A 27,351-nucleotide genomic window follows, 5' to 3' on the forward strand; every position below is an offset into this window, starting at 1 on the left:
CCGGAGCCTGCACAGACCACCGGCAGGCCGGCACAGCCCCCCGGCAGGCCGGCACAGCCCCCCGGAGCCTGTACAGACCACCGGCAGGCCGGCACAGCCCCCCGGCAGGCCGGCACAGCCCACCGGAGCCTGCACAGACCACCGGCAGGCCGGCACAGCCCCCCGGCAGGCCGGCACAGACCACCGGAGCCTGCACAGACCCCCTGGCAGGCCGGCACAGCCCCCCGAAAGGCCCGTACAGACCCCAGAGAGGCTGTACAAGGCAAAAACAGGTTTTTTCTTATTCCGATACCGGAAGTCCCATAGACTTGAATGGGACTTCCGGTATCGGAATCGGCGATACCGATACTTTTTTTAAAGATCGGCCGATCCATTCCGATCTGATACTTTGAAGTATCGGACGGTATCGCTCAACTCTACTCTTCATGTTACAGAAAGAGAAGAAATTCGAAGTGCACCTGAAGAAACAGGGGAATGGAGACATGTGACCCAGAGAAGCAGGAGGATCAGGAGGCAGTCAGCACCCATACTGCTCAGAAACCAGTACCAGGCTCTCACGCAGGAAAATGATGAAGAAATACATCAGGATAAGACTTTGCCAACAAACAGCAACCTTGTACGCCTTCAGAGTCCTCCTGGATGGAGAAAGAAAAATGTTGTGAAGAAGAAACGGAGAGTGGTGGTCATGGGGGATTCCCTGTTGAGAGGAACAGAGGCCGCTATCTGCAGACCGGATATAACTTCAAGAGAAATGTGCTGTCTTCCAGGTGCAAAAATTAAAGATGTGTCTGACAGGATATCAGGACTCTTCAGACCTACACATGACTACCCATTCCTGCTACTACATGTGGGGACAAATGACACAGCAAGAAACGACCTGGAAACCATCTGCAGAGACTTTGAAGACTTAGGCAAGAAAGTGAAAGAACTGGGAGCGCAGGTGGTCTTCTCTTCGATCCTCCCAGTGGATGGCCATGGAACAAGGAGGTGGAATAAGATTCTGCAGGTGAACAACTGGCTACGTCGATGGTGCAGTCAGCAACGATTTGGATTTCTGGATCACGGAGTGAACTACTTATACGATGGACTACTTGCTAGAGATGGGGTGCACCTTACGAAGACTGGAAAGCATGTATTTGGAAGTCGCCTTGCTACACTTGTAAGGAGAGCTTTAAACTAGAACAACATGGGAAGGGAAGCAAAAGACCAGAAAAAGCCATACACCTGACAAATGCTATTGAGAACTCTGCTAATAGAAGTGGAAAGGAAGAACAAAGACGAAAGAATCTAATTAATAACAATATTGGAGAAAGAGAAACCAATCACAAACTAAAATGTTTCTATACTAATGCACAAAGCATGGGCAACAAACAAGGAGAATTGGAACTACTAACACAGGAAAAGAAATATGATGTCATTGGAATCACTGAAACTTGGTGGGACGATACACATGATTGGAATACAAGACTAGAAGGATACAACTTATTTGCAAGAAACAGACTTGATAAACGAGGAGGGGGTGTTGCATTGTATGTTAGAAACGCATATATCTGCACAGAGATTGAAGCTTCAGAGACTGGGAGTTCTGTGGAAACTGTTTGGGTAAGAATACAAGGACAGAACAATGGAAAGGACACCATTGTAGGCATTTACTACAGGCCGCCTGTGCAAGCTGAAGATATGGATGAACTCTTTATGCATCAAATGGCCAAGTTCTCCAAAAAATATGACATAGTTGTCATGGGAGATTTCAACTATCCAGACATTTGTTGGGAATCTCTCTCAGGCAAAACTAACAGGTCAAGGAAATTCTTATCCTCTCTTGCTGACAACTTTATCTTCCAAAAGGTAGGGGAGAAAACAAGGGGAACTGCTACCTTGGATCTAATCCTTATAAACAGGGAGGAAATGGTTGAGGAGGTAAAAGTGGCTGGAACCCTAGGAGGTAGCGACCATGCTATTTTAGAATTTTGGATAACTAGAGGCGGAAGACCTGTGAAGACTCAGACGTCAAGGTTAGATTTCAGAAAGGCAGATTTTAAGGGATTCAGAAAGATAATTGGAGGGATCCAATGGCTGGATATCCTTAAAGACAAAAATGTCCAGGAAGGATGGGAAATCTTGAAAAATGAAATTCTCAAAGCACAGTTGTTAACAATTCCGAAAAGAGGGAAGAATAGGAAGCATTTAAGGAAACCAGGATGGGTGAACACAGAACTTAAGCACATGCTAAAAAGGAAGAAAAAAATGTTTATAAAATGGAAAGAGGGAGGCATATCTAAAGAAGAATATAATGCTGTCTGCAGAATCTGCAGGGCACAAATCAGATTTGCTAAAGCTGAAAATGAATTGAGGCTTGCAAGAGATGTCAAAAGCAATAATAAAGGATTTTGGGGATATGTCAAAAGTAAAAGAAAAGTCAAAGATGCTATAGGATTTTTACAGGATGAAAATGATGAAATGGTAAGACAGGATGTTGAGAAGGCTGAACTTTTAAATTCCTATTTTGCATCTGTTTTCTCTCAGAAAGGAAATGTAACACCAACTGTTATTCACTGTCCTATTAAGGGAATAGAAGAATCCAGGATATCTATAAACAGAAAGATAGTGAGGAAACACTTAGCTAACCTAAATGAATTCAAGTCTCCAGGTCCAGATGAATTACACCCCAGAGTACTGAAGGAGATAGCAGAAGAAATTTCTGAACCACTCTCCATAATCTTTGAAAATTCTTGGAGAACAGGAGAAGTGCCAGAAGACTGGAGAAGAGCAAATGTTGTTCCTATCTTCAAAAAGGGGAAGAAGGTGGACCCAGGCAACTATAGGCCAGTGAGTCTGACTTCTATACCAGGAAAGATCTTTGAACAAATTATTAAACAACATGTAAGTCAATACCTGGATAAGAATGAAGTGATCAAACAGAGTCAGCATGGGTTTGTAACTAATAAGTCATGTCAGACTAACTTAATTTCCTTCTATGACGGTATCACTGATTGGGTGGATCAAGGAAATGCTGTAGATATAGTATATCTTGACTTCAGCAAAGCATTTGACAAAGTCTCTCATACAATCCTTATTGAAAAAATGACTAAGTATGGAATGGACAAGGCAACTGTTAGGTGGATTCATAGCTGGCTTAGTGATCGGACCCAAAGAGTGGTCGTAAATGGCTGCACATCCAGTTGGAAGAATGTCTCAAGTGGGGTACCACAGGGCTCTGTCCTGGGCCCTGTATTGTTCAACATCTTTATCAACGATTTAGATGAAGGAATTGAGGGTAAACTGATTAAATTTGCTGATGACACAAAGCTAGGAGGGATAGCTAATACTAGAGAAGAGAGAGAGAGGATTCAAAAAGATTTAAATAAACTGGAGAAGTGGGCAGTAACTAACAGAATGGTTTTTAACAGGGAGAAATGCAAAGTACTACATCTGGGCAATAAAAATGAAAAAAGCATATATAGAATGGGAGGAATAGGGCTAAGTGACAGCACATGTGAAAAAGACTTGGGTATACTAATAGATCACAGACTGAATATGAGTCAACAGTGTGATGCAGCAGCAAAAAAGGCAAATGCAGTTCTAGGATGTATTAACAGAAGCATACAGTCTAGATCACGTGAAGTCATTATTTCCCTCTACTCCTCTTTGGTCAGACCTCATCTGGAATATTGTGTCCAGTTTTGGGCACCACATTTTAAAAAAGACATCAACAAACTGGAGCAAGTTCAGAAAAGAGCGACCAGAATGGTGACCGGTCTGCAAACCCTGTCTTATGAGGAAAGGTTGCAGGATTTGGGAATGTTTAGTTTGCAAAAGAGAAGACTGAGAGGAGACTTAATTGCTGTCTACAAATATCTAAAGGGCTGTCACATTGTAGAAGGATCAACTTTATTCTCATTTGCACAAGGAAAGACTAGAAGCAATGGGATGAAACTGAATGGGAGGAGACACAGATTAGATATTAGAAAAAACTTTTTGACAGTTAGAGTGATCAATGAGTGGAACAGGCTGCCACGAGAAGTGGTGAGTTCTCCTTCAATGGAAGTCTTCAAACAGAGGCTGGACAGACATCTGACTGGGATGATTTAGCGAATCCTGCTTTGAGCAGGGGGTTGGACCAGATGGCCCAGGAGGTCCCTTCCAACTCTATGATTCTATGATTCTATGATTCTATGATTCTTAAACATGTCAAAATTCACAATAAACTACCTCAAAAGACACCAGCTGAAGGTTTTATAACGGCCCTCACATTCACCTGATCTGTAGATCATTGAAAATCTATGGTTAGACCTCAAAATAGCGGTGCATGCAAAATGACCCAGAAATCTCACAAAAATGGAGGAATTTTCAAAGGAAGAATGGATGAAAATCCCTCAAAAAAGAATTGAAAGACACTTGGCTGGCTACAAAAAGCATTTCCAAGTTGTGATACTTTCAAGAGGGAGTGCTACAAGGCTCTAACCATGCAGGGTACCCAAACTTTTGCATCGAACCATTCTCCTTTTTTGTAAATTTTAAAATGGAAAAGATTAAAATATTTGTTTTACCTAAAATGCAAAGGAAATGTGTCATCTTTAACTTTATACCTTTTAGAGATCATTTTATATTCAACTTGCATAGCTGTTCACAATATTAGTAATTTTGACCAGGGGTGAAAAACTATTACTTGCCACTGTAACATACCAAAAGAGCATTGAAAAATTTATCTGGATTTAATTAGTCATCCATATAGTATTATGTCCTTTGTGTTGCATTTTAGTGGTATTGAACAAAATGTCTGAATTCAATTAGTCATCCATAGAGTATTACATGCTTTGTATTACATTTTGGTGGTATATAACACTCCCAAAAATTAAAAAAATATTTTTCTGAATTTAATTAGTCATCCATATAGTATTATGTACTTTGCTTTGCACTTTGGTGGTGTACAACACTCCAAAAAAAAAGTTGAAAAATGTTTCTGGATATAATTAGTTATCCATAGAGTATTATGTGCTTTGTGTTACATTTTGGTGGTATATAACACTTAAAAAAAATTTAAAATTTTGTGGGAATTTAATTATTAGTCCATACAGTTTAACATGCTTAGTGAGTGACAAGGTGACAAAGATAACAGAATTCCAAGAAACTCCTGAGGATTTGACTGGAGGAATATCAGAGTCAGACCAAGCTAGTGTGACAGCGGAGGTGGCAGGAGTCTGTGGTCTGGAACTGGACGCTTTCCCAGAAAAACCAAGGCCTGAACCCAGCTGACAACCTTAACAGCTGGAGTTTTTGCGGATTGCAAATGAGAGAGCCAGGAACCATGAACTGGTGAGCCGACAGTAGGGCCTAAGCTGTGTGGAAGAGGGAAGGAGGCAAGTAAGGACCAGGGCTGGATACATGCTAGTGGGCTGCTGTAACAACCCTGCTGGCATCACTGCATGGCCTCCCATGCCCCACACACCAACTTACTCACTGCTCCCGGCCATGCTGTGACTTTCTGCTGCCAGCTCCATGCTCTGTGACTCTTGCTTCCTGTCTGCTCTCTGCATGCTTCCTGCCTGTGTGCATAGGGGGGCAGCGCCAGAACTCTCTGGCTCTTATGGATTCAGGGTGCACCTATCTAATGTGTCCCTGGCCAATTACCAAGAGGCCTCTAGAATTTAGGGCAGCTCCACCCAGTGGAACTTGCCTGTGCAGTTAGTGTCTTGCTGCTGAGTTGCCAAGTCTTGTTCTGTGTTTCGCCTTCTCTGGAGGCTCTATTCCTAGCTTTGCCTTGTACCTGTCTTTCTGCCCTCCAGGAGGCAGAATATCCTGGTCCCTGTGCTATTGCTCTCTGCCATGTCTCCTACCTATCCTGTCTGCCCATCAGGAGGCAGTATATGCTGGCCCCTGTGTCCTTGGTCCTGCACCTTGTCTTGCACCATTGCCTTGTCTGAACTCTGTCCTATCTCTGTCTGTCAGTCTCCTTGTCTTTGGCCCCTTTCCCTGCTGTGTCTTTCCTTGTGTCCTTTCTGTCTGCTTGTGCTACCACACTCTTGCGGCTCTGCTTGTGCTCCGCACTTTTGCAGCATTACTTGTGCTCCGCACTCTTGTGGCTCTGCTTGTGCTCTGTACTCTTGCGACTCTGCCTGTGTTCCGTGCTCTTGCAGCTCTGCCTGTGCTCCATACTCTTGCGGCTCTGCCTGTGCTCAGTACTCTTGTGGATCTGCCTGTGCTCTGTACTCTTGCGGCTCTGCCTGTTCTCCGCACACTTGCAGCTCTGCCTGTTCTCCACACTCTTGCGGCTCTGCCTGCTCTGTACTCTTGTGGCTCTCCCTGTGCTCCATACTCTTGTGGTTCTGCCTGTTCCCTGCAATCTTGTGGCTCTGCCTGCTCTGTACTCTTGTGGCTCTGCCTGTGCTCCGCACTCTTGCGACTCTGCATATGCTCTGCACTCTTGTGGCTCTGCCTGCTCTGTACTCTTGCGGCTCTGCCTGTGCTCCGCACTCTTGTGGCTCTGCCTGTTCTCCGCAATCTTGCAGCTCTGCCTGCTCTGTACTCTTGCGGCTCTGCCTGTGCTCTGCACTCTTGTGGCTCTGCCTGTGCTCTGCACTCTTGCAGCTCTGCCTGCTCTGCACTCTTGCGGCTCTGCCTGTGCTCTGTACTCTAGCGGTTGTGCTTTGTTCTGGTCCTGCTGCTGCAGAACCTCTTGCTGCTCTACAGCCCTTCTCTGCAGCCTTGCGGTTCTCCTCCTGTGAGAACAGGTCCAAACCTGTTCCTTCATACACCATTCCTTCCTGCCAGTACCAGTACCTGCACCCACTGTGTGATCAGGACCCGACCTATTCTATACACCACTCCTTCCTGCCCATGTCCCTGCGCCTTTCCAGTTGGTCCCTGTCTCTGTGTCTCACCCATGCCTGCCTGCCAGTGTCTCAGCCGTGCCCACCTGCCAGTGTCTCAGCCGTGCCTGCTTGTGTCTCAGCTGTGCCCACCTGCCTGTGTCTCAGCCGTGCTCACCTGCCATTGTCTCAGCCATGCCTGACGTGCTCACCTGCCTGTCTGCTACTCGTGCCTGTCACCCACACAGTCTACCCAAGTGGGATCAGCAGCCACAGCCAGACACCATCCTGGAGTGGCACCTGGCAGCTGCCTGGCACACAAGCCTGACCTCACCATCAGGGGCTCCAGTGAAGACCAAGGCAGCTGTCTTAGTCACGCCCCTTCCAGGGTAGTTTGGTTTGTGGTACAGTGGGGCCATAACCCCATGGCTCATGCCCACCAGTCAGGGTATGAGCGTGACAGCAGCTATCCAAAAGGTACTGAGAATTGGCATCAAGGGGGAGGTTGTCACATACATCTGGTAGCAGACATGGGGGTCCATAGAAGAGTTTAGGACCTGTCACCACATCTTGTTCAAACAGCAGGCAAAAGAGATGGAACACTTGCCATGAAGGCTGCCAGAGCTGACTCTGGAACCAGGGTCATGTTCCTCAAAATGGAAAGGTGACATCGCTGGTATGCGGATGTAATCCGAGATGGAAGGGAGCAGGATGAACCCTTCATATGAAATAAATGGGCCTGGGAGAGGCTTTTTTAGGCATCTTGAGACTGGGATACCACCCTCAAGAGATCAGGCTGTTTTGAGCTTCAACATCTCCTATGCGGGAGCAGGCAAAGGTACAGGTGACATAGGTGGTTATCTTCCATTTCTACATGTTATGGGCTCCGGCACTACCCAAAGCTGAATCACTTACAGCCCAGGCACCTGGGGATTGGGTTCTACAAAGCAGATGTATGCAGCTCCTGAGGAAGGAGAAAAATAAGCAGACATCTGAAGAAGATTACTGTATTGCCCTCCTTATTATTTTCTCCTGACTTTTCACTTTGTGCAAAGTCTTCATGAGTGTAGGAGTACATCAACTACACTTTCAAAATATTTAATTGATGCCCAAGAATTGTTGCCTTTCAGGTTTCTATGCATGCCTGGATGACCCTGCTTATAATTTTTTCCTGGCTTTGCACTTTGTGCAATGTCTTTATGAGTGTAGAAGTGCCACAGATACACTTTCTTAATTTTTTTATGAGGCACTCCATTTGGTGCCTTTAAGGGTGTGTGGATGACCCTCCATATAATTTTTTTCTGGATTTGTACTTTGTGCAGAGTCTTTGAGTGTAGAAGCACCACAACTACACTTTGTTCACAATATTTGAATTAGGCACTCCATTTGTTGCTTTCAAGGGTGTATAGATGTCAAAGCATCTTATGCATATATTATGGAAATGATGTTAGGTCTACCCAAGCATCCAATTGGTAAAATCCTCACCTGTGTCCCCTCTCCATGGTAAAGTTTTACATGCACATAAACAGTTTATACCTTTCATTTTCTGCATATTTTATTTAATTTTCACATCTGGAATCTGTACTATTGATATGCGTTGATATTTATAAGATTCTAATGGTCACTTGTGCAAAAATCCTGAGTTTGCAGGTGCTATATTGTCAACTTAAATACTTCTATCTATTAACTAAGGCCTTTAGGACACTAATACCCTTAATTACAAATGCCACATTTTATAGACATTTAGAATTATGTAGTTTTGTATCCTGAGACTTGTAACTGCAGGATTTTGTTTGAATCTTTAGCATTTTTAATCACCGATCAACAATATGGATTTTAATATTTGGTGTGCATATAGCTGTGATATAGGGCTGTATTTATATATTTTGGGTATATCACAATTGTAGGCAAATTGAAGAAAATATTACTATAACAACTGAACACAAGTTAAACTTTATGATAGAGCATAAGAGAATTATCAAATTGTAAATTAATCTATGCAACTTCCTGCCAAACCAGAGGTCCATCTGTAGTCAGCACTGTAGACAGCATATGTGGTGCGGAATCTGCTACTGAATGTGATGGAATAAATTAAAGTAAAGTTTTAATGCTCTATCTCCAGCTAGATTCAGTAACCACTTGTCACTCACCTGTCCCTGTTTCTACTATTAGTGTAGGTAAATTTGCAATTGAGCACACATTGATTGACTATACTTGCGATGATTGGCAGAAGATTGTAAACTCTAGCCAATCACGGATGCTATGTCAGTGAAATGTGCAGATTAATTGAATGTGTATGGTAGAAATCTCCTCTGCGAGGCATTGTACAATATGATTTCAAATTACACGACTCACGGTATGGGTCAAAAGAATTTAAATAAATAGCAAAAGGGCTGTATTGTGTACATTGGGAGTTTAGGATGGGAAATAAATTGCATTTATTGTGTAGGACCATACTCAACTGAATGTTTCCGCACTAGTCAGATTGCAGACATTACACAGCTTCGGGCCTGGCAAGTAGCAGCCCAGGAAACTGGCTAGGAACCACTGATTCTGTTGGCCATTAATCTATGGAACAGCTTAATTTAGGAGCTGGTGACAACGGAAATGGTTTATGTTATCAAAAAAGGCTTAGATGCCTTTTTTTGCTCTTTTTAGAAGAAAGTATCATAAATACTAAATGTAACATTCTGGCTCATAACAATACAAATGATGATACTGCAGCCACGTTCTCACACTGTAGTTTGGTACAGTTTTAATGCAATTTTTTAGCCAAAACAAGGTGTGAAGCCAACAAGATACATAGTACATGCTTTATTTCTCTTTTTTTTTCCTTGTAGATTAGCATTTTTATTTTAATGTGTTAGGTTATTACACTGCATGCCACAAATGAGAGCGAACTATAGTAAATAACAACCCACCCCCAAAAAAGAAGCTTGGTCTGTTTTCTTTCTATGGGACTTACTACTGTATTTTATGGAAAAAATGTACAGTAATTGTTGGCAATGGCATCGTTCCCACAAGGCATAAGCGTCATATTTTGTGCCTGACATGTTCAAGCACCAGCTTGGTGGCTTGATCACAACATATCATTTAACTTTGGGATCCTACTCAGGATTAGCACCTGGGAGTGAATGGTGATAAATAAGGAGGAGCGGACACATGGAAGTTCAAGTTTGTCGGGTTCCGCCGAACCCGCCGAACTTTAATCCAAAGTTCGGTCTGGGAAACTGAACTGTACCCAAACCTGAACCAGAACCCGAACCTTATAAAAATCAATGGGAACCTGAACTTTGGAGTTGGAAAATCTCTCTCCCTCTCCTCCTTGTGAACTCATCAACTGTTTTTTATCAATTTTGCCAACAATTCTAATCTGCTGCATTAGATTAAAAAAAATGAACCTGATGCAACGGATGTATGTGAACATTATTCTCCCTGTGCGCCATGCTCCATATTTTTAAAATTTCTTTGTGTCCCTTTAACGGTCTCATTTAACATAATTCTACAAACACAGTGTAAACTTAATCTTAATCACCAAGCTTGGCGTCCGCCCAGGTGCTTCAACATCGGTATGCTGAGATACTTTTGCTTGGTTTTTCTCCAAAAATATGTAGATAAAAAAATTATCTTTTCCATTTCTCTTCACAGTACTGCAAGCATTAGAATTGATATATCTTTTTGAATGGGATTACTTTCTATTTATACATTTTTAATCTCGGTATCGGAGAAAATAAATTGTACAAGAAAAAAAGAAGCAGATTTTTTTGAACAAGTAAGTAAAAATGTGGAATAAGAAAATGGATGAAAAGCTAGATATAAATGCAGTTTAAGCCCTATTAATATCAACACTCTAACAGGAAGAGAAAATATGCACACGAGCAGCAACACATGAATTCTAATTGGACTATGTTCACAATATGAAGGTTAAAAATGGTCAGGACACAGCTGGAGCACTGAACATTTCACAGTAATATTTGCTTTTTATATTAATTCTACTGGGAAAGAAAAATTCTCCCTGTAAGGCATCGCTGAATGCACACATCCTGTTCAAGGCACAGGGAGTTTCTGTTGCTCTTTACTATGGAGTTGCCGGCATTTTGCAAGCCGTTATATGGCACTTTCATGAGTCACTAAATAACAGAAGTATTCTGCTCTGCAATGTCTTTGACAACATTAAATTATTGCATCTGATGATATATGACATGATTATTTTCCAGTTGGATACACCAGATATCAGTATTAACAGCATTATGCAGAGGTACAGCAGGACAAGATAGACGGAGTTGTAGGCACTGCATGGGCATGGACAGGATGCCACTGTATGGAGCTATTTTACCCTTGGAGAAATGCTTGGAGGGAAGAACTTCATCATATGGCATCAATTAAATTGAACATTTAAAAATATCCCTCACTACAAGTTATCAGGATGCTAAAGCTGGCAAAATACATAGAAAAGCTGTCATTTATCCCACCTGACCACTTCATACAAATGCCTCCTCCATGCAGGCAAGCTTGTGTGTCACTTCTGATGGCTTTTCAAAATAAAACAATCATGTATGTTAAGGCGCAAAAGCCCAATCCCTCTTTTATTTGACGTTTGCAATCGGATGAGAGTTGAGAGGCCTCCATACAGATTAGATGGATAGACAGATCTGCTGGAATCTAAGGGTATGGTTGACATTCAAATCTGTGACACATTTAAGGTACAATAAGGCCCTATATCCTGCTATAGGTGCCATATCATAGCCCTATAAACCTTGATTGGTGTCATATCATGTCTTTGTAAAAGTCATAGGGTGTACAATGATATAAAACAGTAGTGTGTAAGGTGACTGTGTAGGGAAGGTGACCTGACGGACGGACGGACTAGTCAGAGTGAAGAAAGAAAGGTTTGCACAGTGTAGGTAGGAGACAGTGATTACAGTGGGGAAACAACTAGAAAAGTGTAGTGGACGTGCAGTACCTTGGGATGACCATTAGATGGCAGGGTGGAGTGTGAGCGAAGGACTTTACAGCAGCTTAGGGCTTTAGAAACCGTTGGTCATGGGGGGCGAGGTGACAGTTGGAGTGACAGTTTCAAGGAACCGGGTGAGCTATAAATTCTGAGGGAGGGTTCCAGAAGATTCCAGTCCCCAGGGGGAGCTCAAGTGACAGGAGGACTACGACAGTCTGTGCACTCTGAGGAGAATCCAGACCAGGGGGACTGAGGAGAGAGGACGTCAGGGGGGTGGTCCTGACAGGAAAGGACCGCAGTTGAGACGAGGTACTGGGTGTAAGACACCGTATGTGACACGACGACTGAGCAGTAGAAGCGCTGTTGGTTAATGGGCCTAAGGCAGCCACAGTGACGGAACTGTCAGGAGCGTCGACAGTAAAGGAGGGGACGGTGTGTGCAGACACGTCTCCAGTGTACGGTGTGAGAAGCGGCTCTGGAAACGGAGGGCCGCGAGGTGTGCCGTCAGTCGGACGGCAAGTGAAGAAATAAACTTGGACCTGTTGCACCCAGAATCTGCCTCCATCGTGTCTCTGTTGTCATCTCTGCGCGGTATAAAAGTAGGACCACCCCCCCAGCTCGGCACCCCACCACCGACTCTACATTTGGCGTAGTCGGCAGGATCGCCGCCGCTAATACCCCATCTTCTGCGGCAGACCTGCCTCAAAGAATGGAAAAGGACTTGGACTAGTCTGTTTGGATTATAATTACCTGTGGATTACAAATGACCTACCTGTGGAATACAAATGGGAAGCGCTGTGGCGGATCTGTGTGGCCAGCAGAGGATCCGGGGCGGTACCAGGTACTGTGCAGTATGGCGGTGTTGCTTCAGCGCAGAGGAGAGGTCCGGGTGTTTGCAGTCGTGTTGAATGGACTGGGACCCCCTCCAACATACCCCAAAAGGAAGCAGTATGTGCCTGGAAATCGACGCTTCCATATATTGGACCCAGACAGGATGGTGGAGAGGCCTGCCGACACCTCACCTCACAGAGGGAGTGGCACAGAAGAAAAACTTGGCTGCGGCTGTCTGATGCCATTCGAGTGCTGCCCAACGGACGGTATGAGACTCTGCAGGTGTCGGGGCATCGGCCGCCTAGAGTGGCAGTGGCGGCAGGGGATGGAGCTGTGCCAGAAGTCGCCCTCAGAGCCACGGGAGAGCAGCGGGATGCTGAGCTGGGGAGCGGAGCCTGAGCGGAGTCAGCGAAAACGGCCGCCACCAATACCAGCAGAGGACTTCTCAGCGGAGCCCCCGAGTTTAGGGGAAAAACCCGCGGGACAGTGGAGCGAGGGACGGAGGCTGCGGGTGAAGCCACGTATTGATGTGATGGAGGCCGCAGCGCCGGGGAAGGTGAGAGTACCCCCGGCACCACCAGTGCCTCCTCCAGCGGCCCTCATCATTCCGCCGCAGCACGCTGCCCCCTGCGCACCGGAAGGCCTGGGTACATCGGGCCCAGTGGTGTATGCAGAGTTGTGCGAGGCCCCTGCTCAAGTCCCTGAGGTACCCCGCCTGGAGCCGCCAGTGCGGAAGTCATCCAAAGAAGATGCTGCTGCGTTCCCCCTGCTGATAGCAGCTGCGTCGTTGGAACCGGCCGTTACTCCGGCTCCAATGGAAGTAGTGGATGCGGCCTGTCCTGAGGCCGCGGTTATGCCGCTGCTGAAGTCGACTGCGGCCGACTTAGTGGGCCTTGTGATTCCAGCCTCCAAGGACCCGGTTGTCCCAATTTGCCACCTGGCCCCAGCGGCTGTTGAGCCGCAGGAATCATCGGCCGCCTCTGATCCACGTCCTTCCTCGGTTAAGTCCCGCCCACCGGACTCCAGGGCTCATGCCGGACCCTCTGTTTGGGTCGCAGGAGTTATAGAGAAGAAGAGGGCCAGGGGGCAGGAAGTCTGGAACCTGCTCCATGAGAGGGGAGAGGCTGGCATGGCGGCTGCACGACCCCCGGGACGGCTCGTTTATACTATCTTGCAGAAAGGGACACTTCTTGCATCCTGGGAGCTCCACGGTTGTGGGGTCCCATACTACTGACCACCGAAAGGAGGATTGAACTGTCAGGAGTTCGTTGCACTGTTGTGCAGGTCAAAAGGACAGTTCGCGGTCAGCTTTTAAAAAAAAAAAAGAAATGTTTATCTGTGATTTTTATGTCTGTTTTTCTATGTTCCTCTTACAGGATAGTTTGTGTTTACTTGTTAGACTGACAGAGCGGGGATACTTAGAAGAGAGGGAGTGTCCATGTCCAAGGAAGGGGGGAGAAAGAAGACATGCAATGTTATGTTGTTATATGTTGGTTTTAAAATGAGCAAAAGAAAACGGAAAAAAAAAAAAATTATAAAAAAATGGGGTACTTGTGCTATTATAAAGTTGTATGATGTATAATATGCAAAGTAAAATGCAACAGGTCCGGGTAAGGGAAGGTCTGCGGGACCAAAGGAAAGTGTGAGATCCGGTAGGGATCTAAGAGTTGAGGAGGTTTGGGAGACCGGGACGCCGACCATGACATGTAATTGAAAGAAGGAAAATGAGTTGGAAGACGTGAGAAAGACAGCCATCCTAGGTCAGGTCCCCAACACCACGGACACCCCTGAAGAAGGAAAGGCGGGCGCCGGCAATGATCTGGTAGGTGAGTGGCCTCGATCATGGCGTACCGGATAGTGAAAGGTAACAGTAGGGGAGAGTAGGGGAAAGATACACGCCGTAGAGAGAATACGGGTGTACCTTGCCCAATTTGAAAGATGTTGTCATGTGGCATGCGTGCTGGTGAGTAGCAGTAGGCTGCTCAGAGCATAGTGCTCCCAGTGTGGTTCGGCCCCCGCAGATAGTGGGTTTGGCTCAACTTCTGGTCCGACAACAGAATGTAGGTGTAGATTCAGAACGACGAAGGCAGGGATGACGATTGTCGAGGACGACAATGGACAAAGGAAGGGGGAGTGTAGGGAAGGTGACCTGACGGACGGACGGACTAGTCAGAGTGAAGAAAGAAAGGTTTGCACAGTGTAGGTAGGAGACAGTGATTACAGTGGGGAAACAACTAGAAAAGTGTAGTGGACGTGCAGTACCTTGGGATGACCATTAGATGGCAGGGTGGAGTGTGAGCGAAGGACTTTACAGCAGCTTAGGGCTTTAGAAACCGTTGGTCATGGGGGGCGAGGTGACAGTTGGAGTGACAGTTTCAAGGAACCGGGTGAGCTATAAATTCTGAGGGAGGGTTCCAGAAGATTCCAGTCCCCAGGGGGAGCTCAAGTGACAGGAGGACTACGACAGTCTGTGCACTCTGAGGAGAATCCAGACCAGGGGGACTGAGGAGAGAGGACGTCAGGGGGGTGGTCCTGACAGGAAAGGACCGCAGTTGAGACGAGGTACTGGGTGTAAGACACCGTATGTGACACGACGACTGAGCAGTAGAAGCGCTGTTGGTTAATGGGCCTAAGGCAGCCACAGTGACGGAACTGTCAGGAGCGTCGACAGTAAAGGAGGGGACGGTGTGTGCAGACACGTCTCCAGTGTACGGTGTGAGAAGCGGCTCTGGAAACGGAGGGCCGCGAGGTGTGCTGTCAGTCGGACGGCAAGTGAAGAAATAAACTTGGACCTGTTGCACCCAGAATCTGCCTCCATCGTGTCTCTGTTGTCATCTCTGCGCGGTATAAAAGTAGGACCACCCCCCCAGCTCGGCACCCCACCACCGACTCTACAACTGTCACATACCACTAGCCATTTGCATAACACTAATATAGTCTATTTACAGCTGCTGTTCTGTTTCACTAGTTACCCACAGAACTAACCACTGGGAGCCACTATTTCCCCTTTTTCTCCTCTATAGACTCTTATTGGAACTTGTGTACAGGATATATATATAAATATATGTATATATACAGTATATATATATATATATATATATATATACCAAGTTCAGTGGTGAAACGTAAAACAGCTCCTTTGTTGGAAGAGACTTGTGCCATGTTAAATGGACTCTGTTCTGATGGTTTGATCTGCGCTCCGACAGCACCAAATGGAGCCTGGGCTTGGAGGGCAATGTAAGCAACTAGGAGGAAGTGCATCAAAGCAAAGTGGTGTTGATGGGCGTATCTTGGAGAAGAAGGTGAGAGCTGTAAGAGGGAGGACCGCTGTCACCCACTGTCGGAACTCCACTGGCGGAATTTCTTGTAATAAACCAGGTATGTTGCACCCTATTAAATCTCAGGCAAACTACTTTTAGCATTGTGCCTCAATCAGTACAACCCATACATGTGAGAATACAAGTTGTTCCCCACCTGATGATTTTACATTCGCCTACTACACTTTTGAAACTGGACCCAGAGATATCCCTGAAGAGTCCTTTTAGAAGGTCACATTAGTGGCTAAAGACTGCCATCCCTAGAACATAAGGTCTTGGCAGCAAACATGCGATTTGTATACATGTGGTCACGTGCTAAGTAGATGTGTGCAGCCTGACTCGATGCAAGTGTATTGAGCAAATCTGGTCATTTCTAGTTGTAATGTGACCAGAAGGATGGAAATCACATACTTGTGGTTACATGACACCGGAACCGGAGACTATAGAGTGTTTTAGACTTGCAGCCTAAGACTTGACAATCCCTTGAGTAACTAAAATAATAATTTTTGTGCACCTGTAGTTTGCACCAATGTTCAGATGTTCTATCCAGGACTTGTTCTAAATTGTAATTAAAGAAAAGAAGGACATGCCTCACGCTGTATACAAAACTGAAAAAAGACAATAAGGTTTATTATAGGACCACATTAAAACCCTATTCATGCCACAAAATCAGGAAAAATATAGAAATATAGTTAATCTATGAATTAGATCTTACTCAGATGGCTGTTGTTCATCAGTGTTTGGGATCTTAGTGTCATCAGTGTTCAGTCATTGTGTCAGTTTTTACCATCATTGTTTAGACAGTGATTTTTCAATTCTGAAAAAAAATAAGAAACTGCAAAACTTCTTCTATCCATTGCAATATTAATCACGGACAGCACACTGATGCCATCCATGTGCAATCCGTGAGTGGGGGCCCCGTCACACATAGGTACTCACCAGCAATCCCGACAATGATATGAACTTGTCAGGATCGCTGGTGTGTCGCTACATGATCGCTGGTGAGCTTCTAAACAGGCAGCTTCACCAGAGATCAGGACAGCAACATGCGGGTAACAAGCGACGCATGTCGCTTAGTTACCCACTGTGTACCTTAGTTACCAGCGTGCTGGTGAAGGGAGCTGGTAACCAAGGTACACATCGGGTTTCTAAGCACCGTGCGACGCTTAGAAACCCGATGTGTACCTTGGTTACCAGCTCCCTGCACCAGCGCGCTGGTAACTAAGGTACACATTGGGTTTTCTAAGCGTCGCGTGACGCTTAGAAACCTGATGTCTACCTTGTTTACCAGCTCTCTGACCACCGGTCTCCCGCCTGCCACACGCAGCGATGCGTGCTGGCCATCAGGAGATCAGCGACCAAAAAAATGTCCTGGCCATTCGAGCACGATAAGCGATACCCGGCAGGGGGCCGGTCGCTGATACCTGTCACACACAGTGATCTCGCTGGTGAGATCGCTGTTGCATCACAAAACTTGTGACTCAGCAGCGATCTCGCTAGCGAGATCACTGTGTGTGACGGGGGCTTTACACAGAGCCAGAGACTTGGATGGGTAATTCTAATCTATGACTTAGATCAAAAACACACATTACCAAGATTTCTTTGAGCATCACCCGGCCCGCAAAATAACCCCATTGACACATGAATAGCCCTACTGACTGTAATGTGCACGTGATCTATTTGTGAATGAGTTACAGACGTCTAAGTGAATCCTTAAGTATAAATAATAAAAAAAAACGAATCACCTTTAGTTTATATAATTCCGAAAGGTAACATTTGGTTGTGGTTATTGAGATATCTAAAGACATACACCCTGGAAAAGTTAACTTGGAAATGAAAAAGAAAAAAAAGGAAAAATAAAATAAAAAATGTAACCATCACCAAGAATCTAAAATTCGGGAAGTTAGAATAAATGTTCTTTTTCAGTATGCTAAGTGATGTAAAGTGATACATCCTATTAACGATGCAACTATCTCTATTCCAACGGCACAATAGATCAATATACGATTTCAATAGAAGGCTGAAGAGATTAACAAGAAAGCATTTGCCTTAGCATGGTAATAGAAAAATAGATGTTGTTCCTGATCATGAAGACAGTGCTGATTTGCAGAGCCGATAGGAGACCTGTATTATGTTTGATATGCAGAGTAGTTTGATAGTAATTTAAGCAGACACCAGACTTGTGTGATTGATATCTTCTCTATTCATCAGACGCAACAGGCTTTGTACCAAATAAATCACATTCACAGCCTGCCTATGTTTTGAACGTTGAATTCCTCGAAAAGATGACCCTTATGTCTAAGTAAACGTGTAAATGTTTTGATGCGTTTGTCTGTTCGCGCTGGAACCTTGCAGATATAATTGTATTAAAGAAGCAGGGGATCTACTTACGGTGCTGACAGTTCCTTCCCATGTATTCGCCGGGGCATTCACATGAGTAGTTAGCCACCAGATCTGTGCAGATTCCACCATTCCGACATGGATCCCTCTCACATTCATTTACATCTAAGGAAACAAAGGATTTACTTTGTTAGTCATATTATTATTCATTTTATATATATAGTTATTATCTATAATATAATAGAGATATACTGAAAGTACATATTCTACAATTGTTTTGCTTTTCTAGGGTTGGCGCACACATTTACAATCTCCTCCAAATTCTGGAGTGATGGCAGGAAACATTCTGTGTAATATTGTGTAATATTAGAATGGTTTTGCAACTTTTTTGATGCATTTTTTTCCCACTCATTAGAGTGAAAAACTCTGAAAAAAGTTGAAAGCAACATGTGCCAGAGATTTAACAAAATCTCATTCATTTTGCTCATACGGTAAAATGCTTTGTTTTTCACAACCAATACACGCAGTAAAAATTAGGAATAACACGGCAAAATGCAAGGTAGACATAGCCTTAATGAGTTTTCTTATCCTCAAACCATAGAATCCTAAGAAGTTGGAAACTTTATTGATATATGCATTTATGGTGACTTTAGGTTAAGTGCACATTGCGATTGTATATAATGATCAAATGAGACAAGTCTTATGTAAATACAGTAAGGTTGTGTCCTCATGAAGAGTTTTTGGTGAATTTTTGATGCTGCATATTTTCGCTGTTTTATAGTTCCAGTAAAGTGGATGGAACTTATAGAAATCCTGCACCCACTGTGCTTCTTTTTTCACTCAGTGTAAACTGACCTGCTGTGCGTGTTTCAAATCCACAACATGTTAATTTCTCTTGTGGGTTCACTGAGTGTTATAGACAAAGACATTAGATGTGGAAAATTTGCAGGTAAAAAATGCACATGCATCTTAGTAGGTTTCCATGGCGGAAACGTATGAGAAATGCATCTAATCCATCATGACTGTATCATTAAAGTTTTGCCAAAGCCAAATATCAAGAAGTATCAAAAACAAAGCAACTTTATTTAAAACTTGACATACCAAGAATAGACAAAAAAGCAGTGTTAAAAATGCGATAAAAACGCATGTAAAAAAAACACAATAAAAAACATGAGTGACTTTGTTTATCTAATAGGTGCAGAAAATCTGAAACGTCACGATCTCACCAAATGCTCATCATGGGAGCCTAAAGGGTTATTCATATCTGTGACATTTATTCTCAGGATATGCTACAAATGTCCAATGGGTGGGGGTCACACTGTTGGGATTAGCACCTATCTTGAGTATGGGGCCTTGTTGCAAGCCGTGGGAATTGCATGGTTCCCGCCATTCACTTGTATGAGTTCTAAAAATTAGGAATTCATATAAAAATGGAGAGAGCAGCACAAGTGCAAGTAAGCCTAGCATCTGTCAGACATTTATGGCATATCTTGTGGATATTTTATAAATGTTCCAGATGGGACAATCTTTTCAAACATTCCAATCGGATGCTACTTATCGGCCGAAAGTCCAAACAGAGTGTTTTTGGCCACCACTGTGTAGATTTATGACTGCATACCTTTTTTTCAACTGTAATGGAAAGCACGGAAACCTCAGTTTTCTATGAAGAGCGTCTCCACAAAAAATTATAGTCAACATATGCCACTGCCACTGTTATATTTTGTAGCTTTCCAATTGAGGTATACATTAGGGGAATATTTTACCAATGAGTCTTATCGAGGATTTCAGTCTTCAATGAAAATGTGGAGCAGAGTACATCATATTGCATATAAAAGGAGTTTAGAGAAACCTCATCTGCATGCAGTGAAAAGAAATCCTATAAGATCTGAGACCATGCTGAAAATGGTAAAATCTACAGTATGCTCTAATCTAACATGGATTTGTTTCAAATTTCTATGCAAAGGGTGAAAAGCGGGGCAAAATTTGCATCAAATTCCAGTAAGACATATGGAAGGATCTTAACAAGGATTTCATTTCATCTCTCGTACACAGGATCTCAAGGTAAGACTATGCCGGACATCTCGTCTTTTTTGAAGTCTATACCAGTTTTGATTAAAATAAAAAACTATTGTTTAAAGCAAAAAATGCATTACAGTGTGATGGATAAACACTGCCCATGAGCAGGTTTAAAGATAGGAAAATCTATTCCATTGCACAATGTTGTAGAATTAGCATGCAAGCACATGAGCGAACAAAGAAGGTTACAACAATACAGCATTGTGCGTTAACCCATGAAAAAGTCTCGAAACATGATACATTATACACTCAAATTAATATTTCAACATAAATTTTAAATGACATTTTAAAAAAGCAATAGCAAAAGAGAATTGATAAAAAAAAATCTGGAAATTACCTCTACTTTTTTATATAGGGCAGCTGTTGCTGAAATTACTGGAAGAAAATCCAATGTGCTTACAGCCAAGTGTGAATGTTTTTAATGAGGTAGAGGGGAGTAAGCCACTGTCGGATAACTTTGGCTTGAGTTTTTTGGGAGCAAAAGGTCTGGCATATTGAATAATATGCCTGATAGAATAGTGTCCAGTTTAGTCTAAAGGTACTGTCACACTTAGCGATGCACCAGTGATCCCGACCAGCAATATGACGCGGTCAGGATCACTGGTGCATCGCTAAGTGGTCGCTAGTGAGCTGCCACACAGGCAGATCTCACCAGCGACATCGCAGGGGTTCGGGGGTCGCTACTTACCTGTCAGACGAGGTGATCCTGACGTCCTCCCGCCCGCATCCACGCGTCGCTCGTCATCACAGCAGGAAGCCCAGCAGGAAGCTGACGACGAGAAACGGTCCAGGACGTTCTCGCGCGATCAGCGATAACCAGCGGGGGAGCCGGTCGGAGGTAAGTATCAGACATAGCGATATCGCTAGCAATATCGCTATAACGTCACAAAAACCAGTGACGTTATAGCGACATTGCTAGCGATATCGCTTAGTGTGACAGGCCCTTGACAGTAATGAGGTTTTCTTAGATTTTTCCTTAAGGGTGTTTACACTGCAACATACTCATGAATGAGCACTGATAAAAATGTTTGTTTCACAATTATCTTGCTGTGCAATTAGCCTTGAAGATCACTTGTTGAATGAGCAATACTCTTGGGCAGCACGAAATATCATCATTCTTGGTGGTGTACCGTCATGTGTAAACAGGACTCCCACTGTCAATAACTATGGCTGCTTATATTTAGTGATCAACCTAGTAAAGATCACTAATGCATCACTTGCTTTTTTCTGCTGGTGTAAACTGTGGATTGCTTAAAGTTTCTAGATCAGTAAAAGTTTAATGAGCAGTGGTCGTATCGTGCCACCAGTCAGTCTGCGTAAACGGACCTTTAGGCCCTAACTCCCTACTCTCTCCCAACATAATTCAATTTCTAATGATTGATCCTTTTCTTTTCTGGGAAATAAGCCTCACTAGAAGAGTCTGGCAGCATCGCTGTCACAAAAAACACAGGAGGACTCGATCAAATGTTCCTATAAAGCGAGAACTTTGGGAAGAAAGTTGGGCCAACAGCTATCTAATATATATGAGGGGCTTTAGTCAACGAATTGCACTGGTATATAGATATTACAGAGTGATCATAAGAATGAATAAATAATCGTTCCTGGGTTTTCCCAGTAAGCCATACAACTTTTTTTGCTTACTGAAAACTCTATCAATCTTTGCAAAATGAATTTGGCATCTTAACAGATTTGCAAAAGCTCTTTTGAAAAAGCTGGAAGGCGATCTATTTATGCTGGTCTGCTGTCTATAGATATAATAAATCCATGCAGGTAATTAAAGTGATGGTAATAAATAACATTCAGATACAGAGGAGAATACGGCTTCTGCGCCAATTCTACTTGTCAAATCATATCTCATTTTAGCGTTGAGCACAAAATAGAGACTCAAATTGATATGCCTGGAGTTGGGTAGAATGTAGGAAGATCGAAACAATCTCTACGGCACACGTTAGAGAGGACCCATGACCAAGTCAAAAGTGGACAGTTTTTTCTCTTATTTTATTCCTGCATCGAGTAATCTCTTTTTATTTTCTGTAAATTCCCCATATGTTCCAGAGATATGGACCTTTTTATTTAGCGGCTGTTTTATGGTATTTTCCAAGGGGGTGGTACTCACAGAGTTCTCTGGGGATGCATTTTTACTCTTCTGTGCATTATTACCCTGTGATAAATGTCTCCTTGGTAACAAGCATAAAAATTAGCAGTAAATAAAAAGGTCCATATCTCTGGAACCATATGGCAGATTAAAAAAAAAGAGCAGAATATTCCAGGGAGCTGGGGGAATAAAATATAGTAATTGTCCACTTTTGTCTTGGTGATCGGTCCACTTTAAGTTTTAACAATCAAAATTCTGAACAATAAAGATGCAAAAATATAGCTGATAATAGTAGTAATTAGAAACATTGTACTTTCATACATTAATATCAAATGAATTATCTGATGGCAGCTAAGCAGACAATGTACAGCTCAGGCAAAAATTAAGAGACCACTGAAAAATGTTCACTTTGTCTGATTTTTCTCTTTATAGGTATATTTTTGATAATATAATAATTCTATGTGTCCAAAAGGGTGGTGGTTAGACACTCCAAATAATAGATGTCAACAAAATGTCTGTGGTGGTACCGTTACCGCCAGACCGGAGGTGATACCAACAAAAAGATTAAAATTTTGTTTAAAAAATCAAATATTTATTGATAATTAATATAAAATAATAAAAGAAAATATAGGATAAAATAGACAGGGCTAAAAGCCTCCATGAAGAGGGAGAGCGTCAATTCAATATCATAGTACAATAGTATAGAGGGGTAATATAGGACAATAATAAGCATATAATTTTATAAAAATATATATATACATCTGTAATAGATGTACTGTTGTCCAAGAAAATAAATAAGCTAGAATGATTATAATAAACTAATCAGCACAAGGAAATAATGGAAGATCAACCAGACAGATGATTATATCATGTATATATATATAAGTCAATGTAGTATTTATCAACCTGAGATCAAGTAAGTCCCAATGATGTAAAATAGTATTAGTCATAATTATAGTAGTAAAGTGATAAATCCAAAGATTTCCCAGTCTGCTAAATAGTAATAAAACCAGTATACTGCACCATAGACCAAAACAATCCAGGGGATAATATGCATTATAGCCATAGAAACCACAATTTATCAGTTTATTACTTGCCAAAAGTGGCACTGAAACTGTGCCTCCTGAAGGTAATTCATTACCTCAAATAGGGCAGGGGAAGCGGTTATGCTGTAAATAGTGCTGACCACGGATACCCTATAGCTATTACTGCTGTATAGTATATTTAATGTATACATTATAGTATAATGTGTACAGTATATTTTTTATAAAATGATATGCTTGTTATTGTTCTATACACCTCTTTATACTATTGTACTATGATAATGAATTGACGCTCTCCCTCTTTATGGAGGTTATCAGCAATGTCTATTTTATCATATATATTCTTTCATTACTTTATATCAGGGGTGGGGAACGTCCGGCCCGCAGGCCGTATACAGCCCGCCATATCCTTTGATCCGGCCCGCAGCCGCTCCAGAGCCGCAATCGGGTACTAATTATCAATAGATATTTGATTTTTTAAACAAAACTTTAATCTTTTTGTTGGTATCACTTCCGGTCTGGTGGCAACAGTACCACAACAGACATTTTGTTGACAGGCATATTTTTTGAGTAAAATGTAAAATGCTACTGACAACATGTCTTCAAATTTCCAAGCAGTAAATTTTGTATTTATTTTCAGAAAATGAGAAATGGTCAAAATAACAAGAAAATGCAGTGCATGCAGACATCAAGTAATACTAAGAAAACAAGTTAATAATCATTTACAAACAACAACACAAATGTTTTCACTCAGGAAGAGTTCAGAAATCTAGATTTTGCGGAATAACCATGTTTTTTAATCACAGCTTTCACGTGTCTTGGCATACTTTCCACCAGTCTTTCACACTGCTTTTGGGTGACCATATGCCACTCCTGGTACAGAAATGGATGAAGGGTTTAGGAGTTTCAGCTCCTTAACATGTGCCACCCTGTTTTTAAAGGGACCAAAAGTAATTGGACAGATTAAATATTTGTAAATAAAATGTTCATTTCTAGTACTTGGTTGAAAACCCTTTGTTGGCAATGACTGCCTGAAGTCTTGAACTCATGGACATCACCAGACGCTGTGTTTCCTCCTTTTTGATGCTCTGCCAGGCCTTCACTGTGGTGGTTTTCAGTTGCTGTTTGTTTGTTGGCCTTTCTGTCTGAAGTTTAGTCTTTAACAAGTGAAATGCATGCTCAATTGGGTTGAGATCAGGTGACTGACTTGGCCATTCAAGAATATTCCACTTCTTTGCTTTAATAAACTCGTGGGTTGCTTTCGCTTTATGTTTTGGGTCATTGTCCATCTGTAGTATGAAACGACGACCAATCAATTTGGCTGCATTTGGCTGGATCTGAGCACACAGTATGACTCTGAATACCTCAGAATTCATTAGGCTGCTTCTGTACTGTGTCACATCATCAATAAACACTAGTGACCCAGTGCCACTGGCAGCCATGCATGCCCAAGCCATCACACTGCCTCCGCCGTGTTTTACAGATGATGTGGTATGCTTTGGATCATGAGCTGTACCACGCCTTCGCCATACTTTTCTCTTTCCATCCTACTGGTAGAGGTTGATCTTGGTTTCATCTGTCCAAAGAATGTTCTTCCAGAACTGTGCTGGCTTTTTTAGATGTTTTTTAGCAAAGTCCAGTCTAGCCTTTTGATTCTTGATGCTTATGAGTGGCTTGCACCGTGCAGTGAGCCCTCTGTATTTACTTTCATGCAGTCTTCTCTTTATGGTAGATTTATATATTGATACGCCTACCTCCTGGAGAGTGTTGTTCACTTGGTTGGCTGTTGTGAAGGGGTTTCTCTTCACCATGGAGATTATTCTGTGATCATCCACTACTGTTGTCTTCCGTGGGCGCCCAGGTCTTTTTGCATTGATGAGTTCACCAGTACTTTCTTTCTCAGGATGTACCAAACAGTAGATTTTGCCACTCCTAATATTGTAGCAATTTCTCGGATGGGTTTTTTTCTGTTTTTGCAGGTTAAGGATGGCTTGTTTCACCTGCATGGAGAGCTCCTTTGACCGCATGTTTCCTTCACAGCAAAACCGTCCAAATGCAAGCACCACACCTCAAATCAACTCCAGTCCTTTTATCTGCTTAATTGGGAATAACATAACGAAAGGATTGCCCACACCTATCCATGAAGTAGCCTTGGAGTCAATTGTTCAATTACTTTTGGTCCCTTTAAAAACAGGGTGGCACATGTTAACCCCTTCATGACCCAGCCTATTTTGTCCTTAATGACCTGGCCATTTTTTGCAATTCTGACCAGTGTCCCTTTATGAGGTAATAACTCTGGAACGCTTCAACGCATCCTAGTGATTCTGAGTTTGTTTTTTCGTGACATATTGGGCTTCATGTTAGTGGTAAATTTAGGCCGATAATTTTTGTGTTTATTTGTGAAAAAATCAGAAATTTGGCGAAAATTTTGAAAATTTTGCAATTTTCAAATTTTGAATTTTTATTCCGTTAAACTAGAGAGTTATGTGACACAAAATAGTTACTAAATAACATTTCCCACATGTCTACTTTACATCAGCACAATTTTGGAAGCAAAATATTTTTTGTGAAGAAGTTATAAAGGTTAAAAGTTGACCAGTGATTTCTCATTTTTACAACAAAATTTACAAAACCATTTTTTTAGGGACCACCTCACATTTGAAGTCACTTTGAGGGGTCTATATGGCAGAAAATACCCAAAAGTGACACCATTCTAAAAACTGAACCCCTCAAGCTACTCAAAACCACATTCAAGAAGATTATTAACCCTTCAGGTGTTTCACAGCAGCTAAAGCAATGTGGAAGGAAAAAATGGACATTTTAATTTTTCCAACACAAATTTTCTTTTAGCATCAATTTTTTCATTTTCACATGGGCAACAGGATAAAATGGATCCTAACATTTGCTGGGCAATTTCCCCTGAGTACACCGATACCTCATATGTGGTCATAAACCACTGTTTGGGCGCACGGCAGGGCTCAGAAGGGAAGGAGCGCCATTTGACTTTTTGATTGGAAAATATGCTGGACTATTTAGCGCTTGCCATGTCGCGTTTGGAGAGTTGCTGTGTGCCTAAACACTGGGGCTCCCCCACAAGTGACCCCATTTTGGAAACTAGACCCCCAAGGAACTTATCTAGATGCATAGTGATCACTTTGAACCCCCAGGTACTTCTCAAATTGATCCGTAAAAAAAAAGTACTTTTTTTTCACAAAAATTATCTTTTAGCCTCAGTTTTTTCATTTTCACATGGGTAACAGGATAAAATGGATCCTAAAATTTGTTGGGCAATTTCTCCTGAGTACACCGATACCTCATATGTGGTCATAAACCACTGTTTGGGTGCACGGCAGGGCCCGGAAGGGAAGGAGCGCCATTTGACTTTTTGAATGGAAAATTAGCTCCAATCGTTATCGGACACCATGTCGCGTATGGAGAGCCCCTGTGTGCCTAAACTTTGGAGCTCCCCCACAAGTGACACCATTTTGGAAACTAGACCCCTTAAGGAACTTATCTAGATGTGTAGTGAGCACTTTGAACCCCCAAGTGCTTCACAAAAGTTTATAACATAGAGCAGTGAAAATAAAAAATCATTTTTTTTCCTCAAAAATGATTTTTTAGCACGCTATATTTTATTTTCACAAGGGTAACAGGAGAAATTGGACCAAAAAAGTTGTTGTCCAGATTGTCCTGAGTATGCTGGTACCCCATATGTGGGGGGGGGGCACTGTTTGGGTGCACGGCAGGGCGCAGAAGGGAATGAGCGCCATTTGACTTTTTGAAATGAAAATTAGCTCCAATCGTTAGCGGACACCATGTCGTGTTTGGAGAGCCCTTGTGTGCCTAAACTTTGTAGCTCCCCCACAAATGACCCCATTTTGGAAAC

The 27,351-nt window shown here is 42.8% G+C and overlaps 1 protein-coding gene across 1 annotated transcript in view; it reads right to left on the minus strand.

Annotated features, from left to right (window-relative positions):
* EDIL3 (EGF like repeats and discoidin domains 3) overlaps positions 1 to 27,351 on the minus strand; it is a 1,247,867-nt gene that overhangs the window by 535,404 nt on the left and 685,112 nt on the right. Inside the window, exon 4 of the mRNA XM_073583835.1 lies at positions 18,303 to 18,416. Coding sequence (XP_073439936.1) covers positions 18,303 to 18,416 — 114 coding nt within the window. The remainder of the gene's footprint in view (positions 1 to 18,302; positions 18,417 to 27,351) is intronic.

This window comes from Dendrobates tinctorius, unplaced genomic scaffold, assembly GCF_039654945.1.
Source record: "Dendrobates tinctorius isolate UK_male_01 unplaced genomic scaffold, ASM3965494v1 ptg000003l, whole genome shotgun sequence".
In the NCBI taxonomy this organism is placed as follows: domain Eukaryota; kingdom Metazoa; phylum Chordata; class Amphibia; order Anura; family Dendrobatidae; genus Dendrobates; species Dendrobates tinctorius.